Consider the following 15,882-nt stretch of genomic DNA (forward strand, 5'->3'; position numbering starts at 1 on the left):
AGCTGCCCAGCCATGGAAAACCATTCCATGAAGCTCTCTATGCACTGTTGTGCTAATCTAAAGGCAACACGAAGTTTGGAGGTCTTTAGCTATTGATTCTGCAGACAGTTGGTGACTTCTGAGCACTGTGCGCTTCAACATGCGCTGACCCCGCTCTGTAATTAAGTAGCACAGGGGGGTTGTTAATCAGTTTCAGCTGCATTGGTAATGAAATTTGCAACAGATGTGCTAGATTGGTAAAAATGAGATGATCCCCCAAAACAGGAATGTCTTTTACAGGTGGAGGCCACTAACATTTTTCTCCCTACTCATCTTATCTGTTTTTCACTAGTTTTTCATTTGGCTAGGGTCACTGTCACTACTGGTAGCCTGAGGCGATACCTGGACCCTACAGAGGTTGCACAGGCAGTCCAACTCCTCCAGGATGGCACATCAATACATGCCATTGCCAGAAGGTTTGCTGTGTCACCCAGCACAATCTCAAGAGCATGTGGGAGATTCCAGGAGACAGGCAGTTACTCTAGGAGAGCTGGACAGGGCCATAGAACGTCCATCAGCAGGACCATTACATGCTCCTTTGTGCAAGGAGGAACAGGATGAGCACTGCCAGAGCCCTACAAAATGACCTCCAGCAGGCCACTGGTGTGAATGTCTCTGACCAAACAATCAGAAACCGACTGCATGAGGGTGGTCTGAGGGCCCGACGTCCTCTAGTAGGCTCTATGCTCACTGTCCAACACCACAGAGCTCGATTAGGATTTGCCACTGAACACCAGAATTGGCAGGTCCGCCACTGGTGCCCTGTGCTTTTCACAGATGAATGCAGGTTCACCCTGAGAACATGTGACAGACGTGAAAGGGTCTGGAGAAGCTGTGGAGAACGTTATGCTGCCTGTAACATCATTCAGCATGACCGTTTTGGTGGTGGGTCATTGATGGTCTAGGGAGGCATAGCCATGGAGGGACACATAGACCTTTACAAGCTAAACAATGGCACCCTGACTACCATTATGTATCAGAATGAAATCCTTGGATCCATTGTCAGACCCTACGCTGGTGCAGTGGGTCCTGGGTTCCTCCTGGTACACGACAATACTCGGCCTCATGTGGCGAGAGTATGCAGGCATTTCCGGAGGATGAACGAATTGATACCATTGCATGGCCTCACCTAAATCCAATAGAACACCTCTAGGATATCATATTTCGGTCATGCACCTCAGACTCTCCAGGAGCTCAGTGATGCCCTGCTGAAGATCTGGGAGGAAATACCCCAGGACACTGTCATCTCATTAGGAGTATGCCCTGATGTTGTGAGGTATGCATACAAGCACGTGGGGGCCATACAGACTACTGAGTACCATTTTGAGTTGCTGCAATGAAATTTCAGCTAAATGGACTAGCCTGCTGCATATTTTTTCACTTTGAAGGAAATGAAAATTATCAACCTACAGAGGACTGAATTCAAAGACATCATGAAAATCAAAGGACGGGGCATCCTTACATTCCTAACATTAATCAGTCCATATCAGTATAGATATCCAGCATGATATTTTCTCCATTGAGATCTGATGTGTTTTCAAAGTGTTCCTTTCATTTTTTTGAGCAGTGTATATAATGGCTAAAAGCAGGTTTAATAGGCAGTCACTGCCAAAAAAATTATGTGGTGGAGGGAGCCGAGCTGTCTTTTAAATCTCCAGCACCTATTACTGGCTGACAGATATTGTAAAGGAGCGCAGGAGTTTTGTACCAATTTTAGATTATCTATAGATTTTCTTTATAGAGCTTTTGGATGTTTGAGACCAGATAATTTGCCACAACTTCAGAGGAACTACCTCTCCCAGAATGTAGGAATGTTGCTGTTGTCTTAAACAAGACCCACAGATCCCAAGGCTTAGGTATCCTGAGCCTATATAGAAGGTGTTTTGTAACAGGTCCAAAAGGAACCAATCCCTAGAATTGGAGTTTGGTGTTCTGCAATTCTGACTGTCTCGGCAAAGCAGAAGAGGTGGAAAATATAAATGTTTAACCCTTTGCCTGAAATTCCATGTCAGGGATGCCTATACCATAGAGCACACATACATGCATATTCTCACAGTAAGGACATGCACGAGAAAGAGCGAGGAAAGCTTTTTAACCACCTTTCGCCCGCCCTATAGTAAAATGACGGGCGCAAGGTGGTTCTCTCGTTCTGATAGGACGTCATATGATGTCCTACCAGACTCACCGTGCATGCGCGGCTCAGGGAGCATGCAGCGCGGCGATCGCCGATGCGCTGTGTCCCTCGGACACAGCAGATCATGGAAAGAGCCGAAGATGTCAGCTCGGTCATGTGATCAGCTGTATCCAATCACAGCTGAACACATGTAAAACACAGAAATGCCGGTTATCGGCATTTCCCTCCTCTCGAGCGGTCACGCTGACAGCTCGAGAGGAGAGGAGAGCCGGTAATCGGCTTTCCGCGGAGGGGACATGTACACTGATTATCAGGGCACTGATCAGTGTGCCGATGATCAGTGTGGCCCCAGAAGTGCCACCTGTCAGTGCTCATCAGTGCCACGAACCCATCAATGCCACATATCAGTGCACATCAATGCCACATATCAGTGCCCATCTGAGCTGCCTTTCAATGTCACCCATCAGTGCTGTCAATCAGTGCCACCTATCAGTGCCACCTAACAGTGCCATATATCAGTGTCATGTATCCGTGCTGCCTTTCAGTGCCCATCAGTGATGCCTGTCAATGCCCATCAGTGCAACCTACCAGTGCCTCCTCATCAGTGCCACCTATCAGTGTCCATCAGTGCAGCCTATCAGTGTCCATCAGTGCAGCCTATCAGTGCCCATCACTGCAGCCTCATTAGCGCACATCAGTGAAGGAGAAAAATCACTTATTTACAAAATTGTATAACAAAAACGAAGAAAAAATGTTTTGTTTTTTTCACAATTTTCAGTGGTTTTTGGTTTGTTTAAAAAAAACTTAATAACCTGGGATTTTTAATACCACCAAAAGAAAGCTCTGTCTCCAAAAAAATGATACAAATTTTATATGGGTACAGTTTTGCATGACCATGCAATTGTCATTCAAAATGTGACAACGCTGAAAGCTGGAAATTGGCCTGGGCAGGAAGGGGGTATAAGTGCCATGTAGGCTAGTGGTTAAAAGACGTCTTAAGTCTTAGACTTCAGGCTACAATATATAAATTTACATTCAGCCTTTTTTTTTAGACAGAATTCCTGAAGTGGAAAAACCAAGTGCTCTATGCTTTGAGGGGGGAGAGGATCTCTGTGTATGAATAACTTTTTCCAGTGACATCTTTATGAGATTGTCCAGAGTGTCACCAAATAAACTCTTAAACGGTAAACATAGGAGGCATCTTTTGTTTGAGGCTTTACTGACCAGGCTTTATGCCATAGCATTCTGATGTATCTGGATGGAAATCAAGGCCATTTTCGAAATCTGTCTGATGACTGGTTGTAATGCAGCTACACAATTAGGTAGTAAAGGGGGTAATTACTCTAAGTGCTGTGTTAAGGCAGGATGCTGGAAACCAGGATTGCATTAGTTGCACATTTTCCAGGTCCAGGTAGCTGTGGTCTGGCAGATAGACAAAGCAGCGATTGCTGGCTGCAGAGCTTGACCGGCCAGCCTACAGAGCTCTTAGGAGTGCTTCAAAATTTCCTATGTACAGGATCATTAAATAGAGAAACCTTTTGGTGAAATCGCTAGATGCTTATTCAAGAATAAAACAGTTGGATCTACTACTGGTACTGTCCATTATGTAGTAAACTCTGTTTCCATAGGATAGAGTTTTGTGACGATTTTGGGGAGAGAATATCTTTCTTAGATTGCACCAATCTTCATAAATTGTCCCTTGTGTTTGATTTTAAACAGGACAAGCAGTTTAAGACTTTGCAAGGTCCATCACAATAGCGCTAAGGTCCTCGTGAATACCAAAGATAAGTAGCGCTGTATCGGCAGACTAAATTGTGAGGATATAGTAGCCTGTGCACAGGGGCCTAGGAGACAGATATCATCTGAGGTGTTTTCTAAAAATTTCTCCAGATCCTCCTGTACCTTTTATATGCTTGCCTCTTTAAGGGCTGACAGTATAGAATTCAACACTAAATGAAACTGCTCGATTGGGGGAGGAGCCTAGCAGATTTTTGGTCAGGAGAGAACTGTGTTAACCCTTTTGCTGCCAGTCATTTTTGCTTTTTTTTTGCACACGTTTAAAAAAATAATAACTTTAGGAAATTAAGTTAAAACCTCCAAATGTTATTTTCTGAACGCTGAGACTCTGGAAAATAAAATAGTGGCAGTTTAATTTTTTTTTGTCACATGATATTTGCACAACGTTTTATCAAGCACAAAGTTTCAGCTAAAAATACAATTAAAATAATTCTAGTGCACAAAAATGCATTACCCTATTTTTGGTCAAATATAAAAGATGAGGTTGCACCAAGCAAAACAGATATTGAAGATATGAAGATATACACTTGAGTGCACTCACAAACTGTCATCATCTTTGTTACCCTCTATTTTCCACAGGCCTCTACAGGTCATCAGTTCAGCAACAACTGTGAATAATGGTCCTAGAATACTGCCCTCACCGCAGCTTACGCGATGGTATGTAAAGTGTATCACAAGAGAGGTTTTTGTACGCAGGCACCCTGACGGATACATTCATGTTTATATGTGCAAGAACATGGAGCATGCTCAAAATTTTTATTTGTTTACATAATATTTTAATTGAGACCAAAACAAGATCCCTCCATTACACTGTTACATAAGCTTGAGTCCTCCAAACAGTCTTCAGGCTGTCACCAGCCCAGCAAATTCCAGTATAAATCAAATATCCAAACCATAACATACAGTATGTGTAAGAATGTAATATTGACAGTACTGACACTGAAAGAAGGAGGAAACATGTATAGATATAAATACAAACATACACCTTCACAGGATCAAAGTCTGCTTAGGAAGTCAGTGGTGAGCACCTCTAGGACAGTGGTAAGACACCATCCCAAGACACCAAAAGCCCAATGTCAGCAAGATTTGCACACATGCCGATAAACCAAAATATATTTTTTTTTGACATTTGCTTTTTTTTTTGTTTGTTTTCTTTCTAAAACCTTATTTATCACATGGGGAGACAAAAAATCCCCTATGATATAATAATTTTAAGACAGGTTCTCTTTATTGAGACATCAGGGGTCTTTTAGATCCCTGATGTCTCCCCTGCCTTTCAATGAAGCAAATGAAGCACAGTTCACGCTCCATTAGCTTCTTCCATGGCCACAAGGGCCAAGGAAAATGACAACAGAAACCAGAAGTGATGTTTTAAAAACATTGTTTCTGGGTTCATTCTAGGTAGAGGAGATCTATACATTTGCTGGTCTCCATTCTCTCCAGCTGCTCTCCTGCTGGTGATGCCTGGGTGAGACCGTAGAGCCCAGAAAGCACGGCAGGGGGCACAATAAGAAATCCGGGAGCTGTACAGCCGCCAGATCGCTTTCATTAGAAAGCCAGAAGTTAGCTTGTGGAATGCCACAGCCATAAACCTTACAGCGGTGGCAGTATGAGAGTTAAAGCCATTAGCTGTTTGAGGAATTGTGCCATGAATGCAAAAAGTTCCTCTTAAGTCAGATAGGGTGCTTGCTGTGCGCCACATATAGGCTGCTCCGGTTGCAGAGACAGGTGCTTTAAGGTGTTCCTCCAGTGTTAGGGAAGCCTCAGCACTCTGGAATGGAGTTTCACACAAGGCCTTGGCGAAGTAACTGAGTGAGGGTATTCTTTTGTACTCACAAAGCAGGGTGAAGAACATAGGTTATGCATGTCCAGAAAGAACGCGATAACCTTGGTTGCAGGCTGCCTATAAAAGGTTGTAGGCAGGATGACAGTAAACTGCATGACCCATTGTACGAAGCAAGCTGTAAGTGGTTATGTTTTTGTGTCAAGTTTTAAATGTTTACAAAGAATGTGAAACACATTTCAAACTTAACCTTAGTTATTACTGTAATGGTCACAATTACAAGGTAACACTGTCTTACCTATTCACCCAGCTCATTCCAGTAGAGGGTCCAGGATTCACCCATCAAGGTGGGCTTACTCCCAAAGGGGTCTTCAGGGTCTGGGTTCGATAGAAATGGACCATAACCCTGGACCTGTATAGTAAGGAGTGAGTATGGAGACCAGCATATGTATAGTCGCTGATCTCCCCTACCTAGAATGAACCCAGAAACCAATAGCCATTACTCCATACTCATACTCCTTGACCTTTCTGCTGCCTTTGACACAGTCAACCACCCGCTCCTCCTCAGTAAACTCCACTCCATCAGCCTCCATGACTCTGCTCTCTCCTGGTTCTCCTCTTACCTTTCTCAGCGCACTTTCAGTGTCACATACAACTCCTCCTCCGCTCCTCTCCCTCTGTTGGGGTACACCAAGGTTCTGTCCTTAGCCTCTACTTTTCTCTCTCTACACGTCCTCCCTGGGCCAAATGATAACCTCCCATGGCTTCCAATACCACCTCTATGCCGATGACACCCAGATCTATCTCTCCACTCCCAAGCTCACCCCCTCAATATTTTAACAATTCACAAATCTACTAAGCAACATATCAGCATGGATGTCACACTACTACCTTAAACTCAATCTTTCCAAAACCGAGCTTGTAATATTTCCTCCTCCCAGATCCCCCACTCACGACTTTACCATTAAGATCAACAGCACAACCATTGGTTCTTCCCCTCATGCAAGGGTGCTAGGCATAATCCTAGACTCTGACCTCTTCTTTAGACCCCACTTCCAATCACTGGCTAAATCCTGCCACCTCAACCTCCGGAACATTTCCAAAATCCGCCCCTTTCTGACCAATGACACCACAAAACAATTTATCCACGCCTTGGTTATATCCCGCCTTGGTTACTGCAACTCCCTCCTCACTGGTCTACCGTTACACAGGCTATCTTCCCATCAGTCTATTATGAATGCTGCTGCTAGACTCATACACTTTACCAACCGATCAGTGACTGCTGCCCCTCTCTGCCAATCCCATCACTAGCTTCCACTAACCCAACGTATAAAATTCAAAATACGAACCACAGCTTATAAAGCCATCCACAACACTGCCCCTAGCTACATCGCCAACCTCATCCGCAGATATCACCCAAATCGCCCACTACGCTCCTCCCAAGACATCTTCCTCTCTAGCTCCCTCACCACCTCCTTCCACGCTCGCCTCCAAGACTTCTCCAAAGCCTCTCCCATCCTCTGGAACTCCCTACCACAGTATGTCCGGTCAACCCCCACCCTGTCTGCCTTTAGGCGATCTTTGAAAACTCACTAATTCAAGGAAGCCTATCCCACCTCCACCTAAGAAATGTACTTGAATCACCTCCACCAGATCATCCCCCACAGCTATCACCTCCCCCTTCCCTTAGATTGTAAGCTCCATGAGCAGGGCCCTCATATTCCTTCTGTACTGAAATGTATTGTAATTGTACTGTCTCCATTATATTGTAAAGCGCTGCGCAAACTGTTGGCACTATATAAATCCTGTATAATAATATTAATACCCTGCTGCTGACTACAATGTGCTGCAATAAATACCAAGATGAGCGCTTGTGCAAGATCCAGTGCTCAAAGTGACATCACAAGCCATTAACACGGCATGGGGTCCAGGTATGGCTCTCAAGGTTTTACTGCGGTTGCACTCATCTGGTTGCACGCTTTCTATTGTAACATATAGAAGACAGAGAGGAGTTGATTGAAGAATTCCAAGAAAAAATAATAATAAAGTAATACACAAAGGAGTAATTTCTTTGCAGGGGAGAAGAGGTCACTAGCAAAAAACAGGAGATTCACAGAGTGAGGCAGGGTTATATGGAGATGGTCCTGGGGATGTGTCCTCAACCTAATTAACATTTTCTGCTTTGATATACTGGAGGGACAAGTTCACAAGAAGTACAAAATCTGCCTGTAGTTGGGAATATTTTTGCAGTCAAATTAGATCTGAATTAGCCTTTTATTAATTCCTGGCAATATGAGAACACATATGATCCCAGTCTTCTTTAGACATAGTTGTGAAAAGAAGTTGCGATTTCTAATTGCAACAGGAAACGTGTTCAGTTTAATATTCATTTAATAGGAATGCATTTTGGTTCCTAGACTGGGTCTCCAAACCAAAATGAAGTTGAAGAATCTGCAGAAGAAATTATTTGGCAATTTATTGTTCTTGCAGTCACAAAGAGGAGTGTAAAGTCCCCGCTCAATATACATCTGTTAGGGTGACAATTCCATGTGATTCTACAGGCCAGATGCAGGAATAGTACAGAGTTTGTCCAGAATTGGGTTATTCCAGAGAGCTACACCATCCACCAGTAGATCCTGAAAAGATATGAATAAAATGGGCAAGTGTTGTGTACAAGGAAAAAATATATAGGTGCTTCCAAGAAGATCAACACTTGTCACCTCCCCAGTACATCCACTCTGAAATAAAAAGTATCCCAGGAAAGACCCATATAGTCTAGTGTTTTAACTGTTCCACTAGTTAGTAATAAAAGAAGAAAAAAGTTTGAGAGAGCCATTCCAGTCTTCTACCTGGGTCTTTGTAATATGACCAAATTTCAGTTTTGGTCTAGAGTTGTCCCAAACAAAATGAGGAAAAAAGGAAATACAGTTCCTTGAAGAGAAAAAAAATTATTTTGGGACCATCACAGGCCTGTGGATGAGTATGTAGACACTTTGAAAGGTGAAGCACTTTATTGAGATTTAATTTGCCTTCTACTGACAGTGGTAGCAAGATCACACTTGCAGTTTGTTTTTAATATACTGCAGTGAGTAGTGATATTTTCTAGGGTAGCAAGCCTGAAATCCTGAGTTGTCACAATCCACAAATTAAGCCCAGAACATTCTCCAAATTTTTCAATGGTGTGTATAGCCAAGGATAGGGAAGAGCCCATGTCTTGAAGAAATATATTTTTAATTGTCAGCATATAGCCCTATATGATCAGTTATACCCAAGTGTTTCCATTTTCCAGATGTTGACGGCAAATAACTGATGGCATAACAAATAGGAGCTGGGATAAGGGGTATATCGCTACATTATAACCCATTAAGTGTAAAGGAAGGGGTAGTAAACCACCGACCAAAATATTGCATTGTGTAGAAGCCTAAAGTATACTTACACATCTTAAAATCTGGGCCCAGATCAAAAACATGCAAGTAAGAATGTCCACTCATTAAAAATCAAAGGCCTTGTCTGAAACCAAAGCACATGTCTCTTGAATATGCTCCAACAATTAGGCCACAACCTGAACTCTGCGAATATTAATCAGGGTTGAATTACCAAGCATAAAGTCAGTTTGGTCATGACGTAGGAGTCATGATATCTTCGAGTTCAACCTAGTAGCTGAAATCCTATTTTACAAATTTATGTTTAGTATGGGAATAGTCCTAGAAGTAGATTTAATTGGATCCTAGTCAGGTTTTACTAGGAGCACAAAATGAGAACATCATATGTAAAAACATTAAAAGCTTCTTTATATACAATCTCTAGATTAGGTATGATGGCATCCATAAGGCAAAGATTCAATAAAGTTTTTTTTTTTTTTTTTAAATCCCCAGTGATTTCTTTATCTGGTTCAAATGAACCTGAGCCGATGATAATTGTACGAAAGTTACCACATCTAAATATGTTTGCATATCATCTTGAATTTTATTAAAGTCATCCATAGATGGATCAAATATCGGCTGGTCCCTGCTGAACCAGCTGAGATTGGAACCATCTATGAGCAGGCCATTTCATGGAGGTCAATCCATGATTTGACTTAGGTACAACCAGCATGCGATTATTGCCAGCAGCTATAGCTACTAGCAATAATCATTGGATTCTCCAAGCTGGGACGGCTCCCTGTGCCTCCCCTCCGGGAGAACACAATAGCTCTACGGGAGGAATTACCCTCATTCGTTTCTGTAGCCCGTGGTTGCAGGAAAGAATATCTCATCATCTATGGCCTACAGCTAAGGCTGACTGTACATTATACAATTTTCTCCTACAATTTTCCTTTAGATTTAACAAAAACTATATGAGGTCAAACCTGAACACTTACATTTTGTATGAAATCAGACAGGCCCTTGCACTACATAGGTGAAGGTAAATCTAAAGGAAATCGAATTAGATTATATAATGTATGGCCAGCTTAAAAGTGGATGTATACATACATTTATAGGATTTGCAAAAGCAGTATGTTATTCCCTCAACATCAGTGAACCATACTCACCCAATATTTTAAAAACAGAGGTAGATGTTTGTTGTTGCCCTGGTATGTAGGCAATGATTAACATACTCAGGTATTTAGTAAAAAAAAAAAATGAAGATTGCATTAGAATAATTGAGAGACAGTCTCCCAGGTTTTAGAGTGTTTTTCAGTTTGGTCTACTAGAAAATGTACTCTGTATCACTGTATGTTTTGGCTATTTGGCTAGCTCATTGTCTGCCTGACAAAATTACATTTTAATATAAGAGATGATTGGTTTGAGGAAGCCTCTGAGGAACACTTTAAATATGGCCAAAAAATTATAATTACCAATCTCAGTAAGGGGAAATAAATGCTTCTTTCCTAGGACAGACAGAATTCTAAGGCTCTCAGCAGGAGTTCTCTCAAATGCAGCTGTCCATGTCAATGGTAAGCTATGCACACAAGAAGGTGAATTTGATTTTTAGTTAATTCTGTAAATGGTGTTTAGATTAAAGAACCTTATAAATTGGCAGGGGTGACAGACCCCATGCTTTCTTGCCAAACAGGATGAAACCTGTGATATAAATAAAATACTAGTATAAAAACAGAGGTTATTAAAAAGGTACAATTATCATTAAAGCGAGTGCTATACAGATACTACTTAATCAACTAAGGCATAACAATTGGGTAGACTTATTTTAAACAAAAATAAAGCATTTTTCATGATTTTAAATTATTTCCATATAAAAAAAAAATAGTACCTCCTTTTAGTACAAGGTCACCAGGTACAACTTTTAGTCCATACTCCTCAATTCTCCTGCTCACCATGTTATTCCAGACATAGCTTTGATAACTGTGGATATACATCAATCGGTTGTTCCTAGGAATCTGAAGATAAAAAATATAGATCATAAAAATATTTATTTAAGCATAGCAATAATTATGTTCCTGGCACTCAGAAAGAATGTAATCTGTAAATTGAAGAGAAATCCACAGTCACATGAACCTTATTGGACTTAACCCTTACTAAGCCAGTTAATAAAGCAAAGTAGATGAAATCCTGGTGTTCAGCTTTGACTATTATATATATTACATATTTTGAAAATGAATGACAACAGTCACCAAGCTTTATTGAATATGTTGAAATCATTTTCTTTTCTTGACAACTTTTCACCTTGCACTGCATTAATTTAATGACTTCTTCCTAAAGAATATTAAAGAAAAATAATCCATTTATTCAAAACCCCATACAGCCGTTTCAGGCTTAATGGCCATCAATGCAGTGTATGGAAACCATGTCCATTTTTGTGCTGTATACGTACAATATACCAACAGTTCTGAATATGAAAGTTGGCCATTGGTGCAAAAAGAACTGATTTGCATGCCATTTCCCACACTCCTGCAATAAGGAATAATCCTATTTCTTGGGGAACTAAGATGTAATGGATTGAGATATATGAACACCTTCTGTAATAAGGAGGCTCTACTGTGCTAAGAATTGATTGTGTAGCGAGCTTTTTGGCTTGTTTACGTCATCATAACCTTCTGGGTTATGCTTTATTTGGTCCCAAGCTCTCCACCACAGAAACCATGGTTTCCATACACTACATTGATTATGGCCTAAATGCATAAAGCAGCTGTAAGCCATTTGTATAAAGGTTTCTATATTGTTAGGTTGTATATGTTCTATACACCAGCAGTTCAAGATGTGCATTTGTGGAGGGAGGGGGGGGAGGGGGGATTGGGGAGGAGGGGGGAGGGGAGATTGGGGAGGAGGGAGGGAGGAGGAGGAGGGGGGGGGAGGAGGAGGAGGGGGGGGGGGAGGAGGAGGGGGGGGGAGGAGGAGGGAGGGGGGGAGGAGGAGGGAGGGGGGGGAGGCTCTTATTTTTGTGATCTGTGCTAAAATGAGACATGTAATTTTGTTCATTTATGAGCAGGAGCTACAATTACATTAAAATTCTGGGTGACATGATGCAGTCTACATAACCTAAGATCTTCATAGTTGCTGCTTGGTTAACAAAATGTTGAAAGTTTAGATGAGAAAATGCATAGAATATAACAAAAAACTTGGAATTTTCCCATGTGGTTGATACAGAGCAACAACATTGATAGCCAACTCCATTACAAACATACTCACTATGCCAAAAGCAGTCACAATGTTCTTCAGACCATATCTGGAGAGTCCACGTAACAGCTGACCTTCCACACAACGCTTGACTGGCAATTTTCTGAGTGCAGCTTCTGGGTCCCTTGTATTTGCCCATTCCTCTCTGCACTGAACTAAATATCCTTTTTCAGCTGCAAATTGCAATTCAAAAAACACCATGTTAGATATACCCACAAAAATACAAATCACGTTCAACAGATGTCCTAAAAATAGATTTAATTCTTTACTGAGGGACACAGGTCAGAGACTGTTGGGTTATACTGTTGCATACAGGATTTAGACATTGGCAAACAGTGACCAGACTGGTATAACCCCTTCTATTCTCACCAAAATTTTGTTTTTTTGCTAGTGTCTTAGGAGAGTGAATGCCTTTTCTCTGCTGAGAAGTCAAATTTTTTGCTAGCCATCATTTCTTCAATCAGGATTCCATTAAAGCTGCTTGAGCTGGTCTCTATACACAGTTATCGAGATCAGCATATCCTCAGTAATAGATTTGGAGGCCATACCTTGACCCCACAAGACTGGAAGATTACAGGGCTCACCTGGAATGTGTCCTTCAAATACTGGGCTATCTATTTTGGCATTTTCCAGACCATAGTGTACTAAGTTAGTGCACCAGAGAGCACTTTCCAGGTCCACAGCCATGACAGAGTCTCAGTTGTTCCCCTGGGTATGAGCCAAATCGCAAGTTTGACTGCGCCAAATATGCATACTTCCATGTCTTTTCCTGCTTGATCATTATTTCACCTTCCAATTGAGACTGCCTTGACTCCTATAGGTGTGATTCCCACTACATTAAAAGGTTTGAGGATCTGTCTAAAGCTTCTACTAGTGCTACTCCCAGTCTAAGTTCCTTTAGGTACCCTAAGGCTGCCAAAACCTTTCCAGTGCATCAACTGTTTCCAGCAGTCCTTTATGGAGATTGGGCAAACCCTTACAAGCTGTACACACCTTCCAAGAGGCTGGCAGTGCAAAAGGATAGCTTTGTTAAAAAGTGGACCACTCTCTCTGTGGATCTGGCAGTAACAAATCATTGAAGACCCCAGTGGAGGACACGCTTGTATGAAAGCATCCCATTGACAAGTGACTGGAGAACTTATCCCTGTTTTCTTTGACAGGACCTACCTTCCTGCCTTGGGCATCATTCTAGTCTGTCAAACTATAGGTGACTAGATGAAGACCATGTCAAAACGAATGGCCTTCTTCCTTGCCGAGGGTCTCATACCTGCAGCCCTACTACTGTGTGGACAGTTTGAAAGATGCCTCCCATCTTATTTCTAACTTGTCTCGTCTTGCTCAATATGAGCAGGATCTTTGGTTAAAGTGTTGCGAACAGGCATGTAGGAAGTGTCTGCTGTGCATGTCCATTGAGGGCCATAGTCTCTTCGGAGCTGCCTTAGACACCTTTATCAAGGAGGTCACAGGGGGTAAGGATTGCTTACTGTACGTAACCCAGCAGAAGCAGCCTAGAGCTCAGGTCAAAGAAAGCTTACCCCCCTTTCAGTGGCATTACCCTATTAATCAAAGCCCAAACCCAGTCCCTTGGTCCTCCCATAAACCCTGAGCTTCCAAGTTCCCTATACCTTCAAATAAACCTGCTCCACCATTAAAAGGCAACCACTCACTTTCTTAAATAGGGGGATATCTGTTAGCCTTTGTAGACATTGGGGCAGCCAAGGAATTTCAAAGGACTACATGCTACAATTCTGCTTATTCCATTCAGAGGATTTACCACCCCAGTACCTGTCAGCATGGTTTCAGGAGCTCTACTCTTAACTGTTCACAGTTCCTAAATCAAAAGGGGAAATCTATCCCATCTTGGACCTGCAGGACCTAAATATTTTCATTCGGGCCTAGAAATCCTGAGTGTTCACTGAAGTAAAGCCATCTGTGCTTGCCTTGCTATGCTCTGAGAGCATCCCCGATATTGGATATCTGGATGTTCTTCTGTAAAGGAACAGTCAGCACAAGTTTTGGCCAACATGGCAATAGCAATTCAGACTTTACAGAGGTTCAGTTGGATCCTAAACAATCAGAACTTAGCGCTGGAACCAACTCATCACTTGGAGTACCTGGGTTTCAGGCAAGACACAGCTCAAGCTAGAGGTTTTCTCTTCTCTTTAGTCCAGGAGCCATCTGAATCTACACTGCTCAAAAAAATTAAAGGAACGTACAAGAATACAATATTGATATACAAATCTATAAACCATCATATGTAAAGACTATAAGTACCAAAAAAACCAGTACAACAAAACAATTATAATGGGGTAGAAACCGTGTCAGAAATAGACATAAATGATACAACAATGCAGAAAAAAAAAAAAAAACATCAAAATTGAGCAAATCCCTAGGAACGGAAGCTTGGTTAAGGAAGCCTGAACGAAAAAAAAGGCTCTATCCGAGAAGACATTTGAGGATAAGTACTATGTGGGCTAGAAACCTCAGGGAGGAGCGCAACTGTGAGGCGGGGCTAGAAGGCGAGTTGGATACTTGGAATTTACCCAAAGTATTGGTTAGTTGAGCTTTGAGATACCAATCTGAATAACAGAAGGGTTCCATATGAGCGGCTAACTCAGCAGGTGTAAAGGAATGCTCCATGTAGCACCTTGATCTTGAGGTAAAGCGATGTGTGGACTTGAAATTTTGACTGATGTGTCGAGCTTTTCCAAATTAAATAGGTTAGTTAGTGCCTGTGTCACCATTTTGAGATTTGGGGGGGGGGGGGGGGGTGTTTAGATGTAACCAAGCTTGCATGAGGGCTCTGCGAGCTACTAATAGACAAATTTGTATCCACTGGGGAAGAGTGCTCAGATGTGCCAAATTTGCACTGTCTTGGTAGCTGAAGAGACAGAGCATGGGATCTTTGGAAATAAAGACGTTGAATAATTTATTAATGTACCGAAGGACTTGATCCCAGAAAGAAGAGACTTAAGCACTTTCCCTTAAACGATGAATCAGGGTTGGTCGAGTGTAATCACAACAAAGACACGTTGGGCGGACGGCAACAGCCAAGTTCTCTGAGAAAGGATAGTAGGCTCGTGGATGATTTCAAATTTGAGTTTCGCGCCATGTTTCGCAGAGAACAAGCAAAGCTATTTTTCTGTATCCCGACAGTATTTTGTCTGGTGTTTCAACTGTAGACAGTATGGGGATCCATGGCTTATATGGAGTAAGGTGGTATTTTGCAGATTGATGAGAGATTAGATGAGAGTAGATATCGGAGATTGAGTAGTGGTCCTGTAGCAGAAGAACATCTATGAAGGAGCATTGGAAAGGATCCTGTTTGGGGGAATAGCATGTCCGAAGAAATGTCACCAACTGTTGATGGTAAAAGATGTGGGATCCTGGTAAGGAGTATTGAGCATTTAAAACTGAAAAGGGTTGAAAGGATCGCTTGGTATCATCAAAAACGGATATAACATTAGTAAGTCCTTTATAAAACCAATGGGTAAATGTTGCGTGCTCACTAGCTG

The 15,882-nt window shown here is 42.0% G+C and overlaps 1 protein-coding gene and 1 long non-coding RNA gene across 3 annotated transcripts in view; one reads left to right on the forward strand and one right to left on the reverse strand.

Annotated features, from left to right (window-relative positions):
* The window catches only part of PUS7 (pseudouridine synthase 7), an 86,937-nt gene that overhangs the window by 18,470 nt on the left and 52,585 nt on the right, over positions 1-15,882 (reverse strand). For both annotated transcript variants that reach the window (XM_089685413.1, XM_089685423.1), the window contains 2 exons: positions 12,380-12,540; positions 11,004-11,130 (listed from right to left, as the gene is read on the reverse strand). In XM_089685413.1, the coding sequence (XP_089541539.1) occupies positions 11,004-11,130; positions 12,380-12,540 (288 nt within the window). The remainder of the gene's footprint in view (positions 1-11,003; positions 11,131-12,379; positions 12,541-15,882) is intronic.
* Positions 1-15,882, forward strand: part of LOC149472929 (uncharacterized) — a 34,525-nt gene that overhangs the window by 5,585 nt on the left and 13,058 nt on the right. The window contains exon 2 of the long non-coding RNA XR_016313960.1: positions 4,550-4,627. This is a non-coding gene — a long non-coding RNA (uncharacterized LOC149472929). The remainder of the gene's footprint in view (positions 1-4,549; positions 4,628-15,882) is intronic.

Source organism: Staurois parvus, unplaced genomic scaffold (assembly GCF_062004578.1).
Source record: "Staurois parvus isolate SC_StPar_1 unplaced genomic scaffold, SC_StPar_1.0 ptg000019l, whole genome shotgun sequence".
Classification (NCBI taxonomy): Eukaryota; Metazoa; Chordata; class Amphibia; order Anura; family Ranidae; genus Staurois; species Staurois parvus.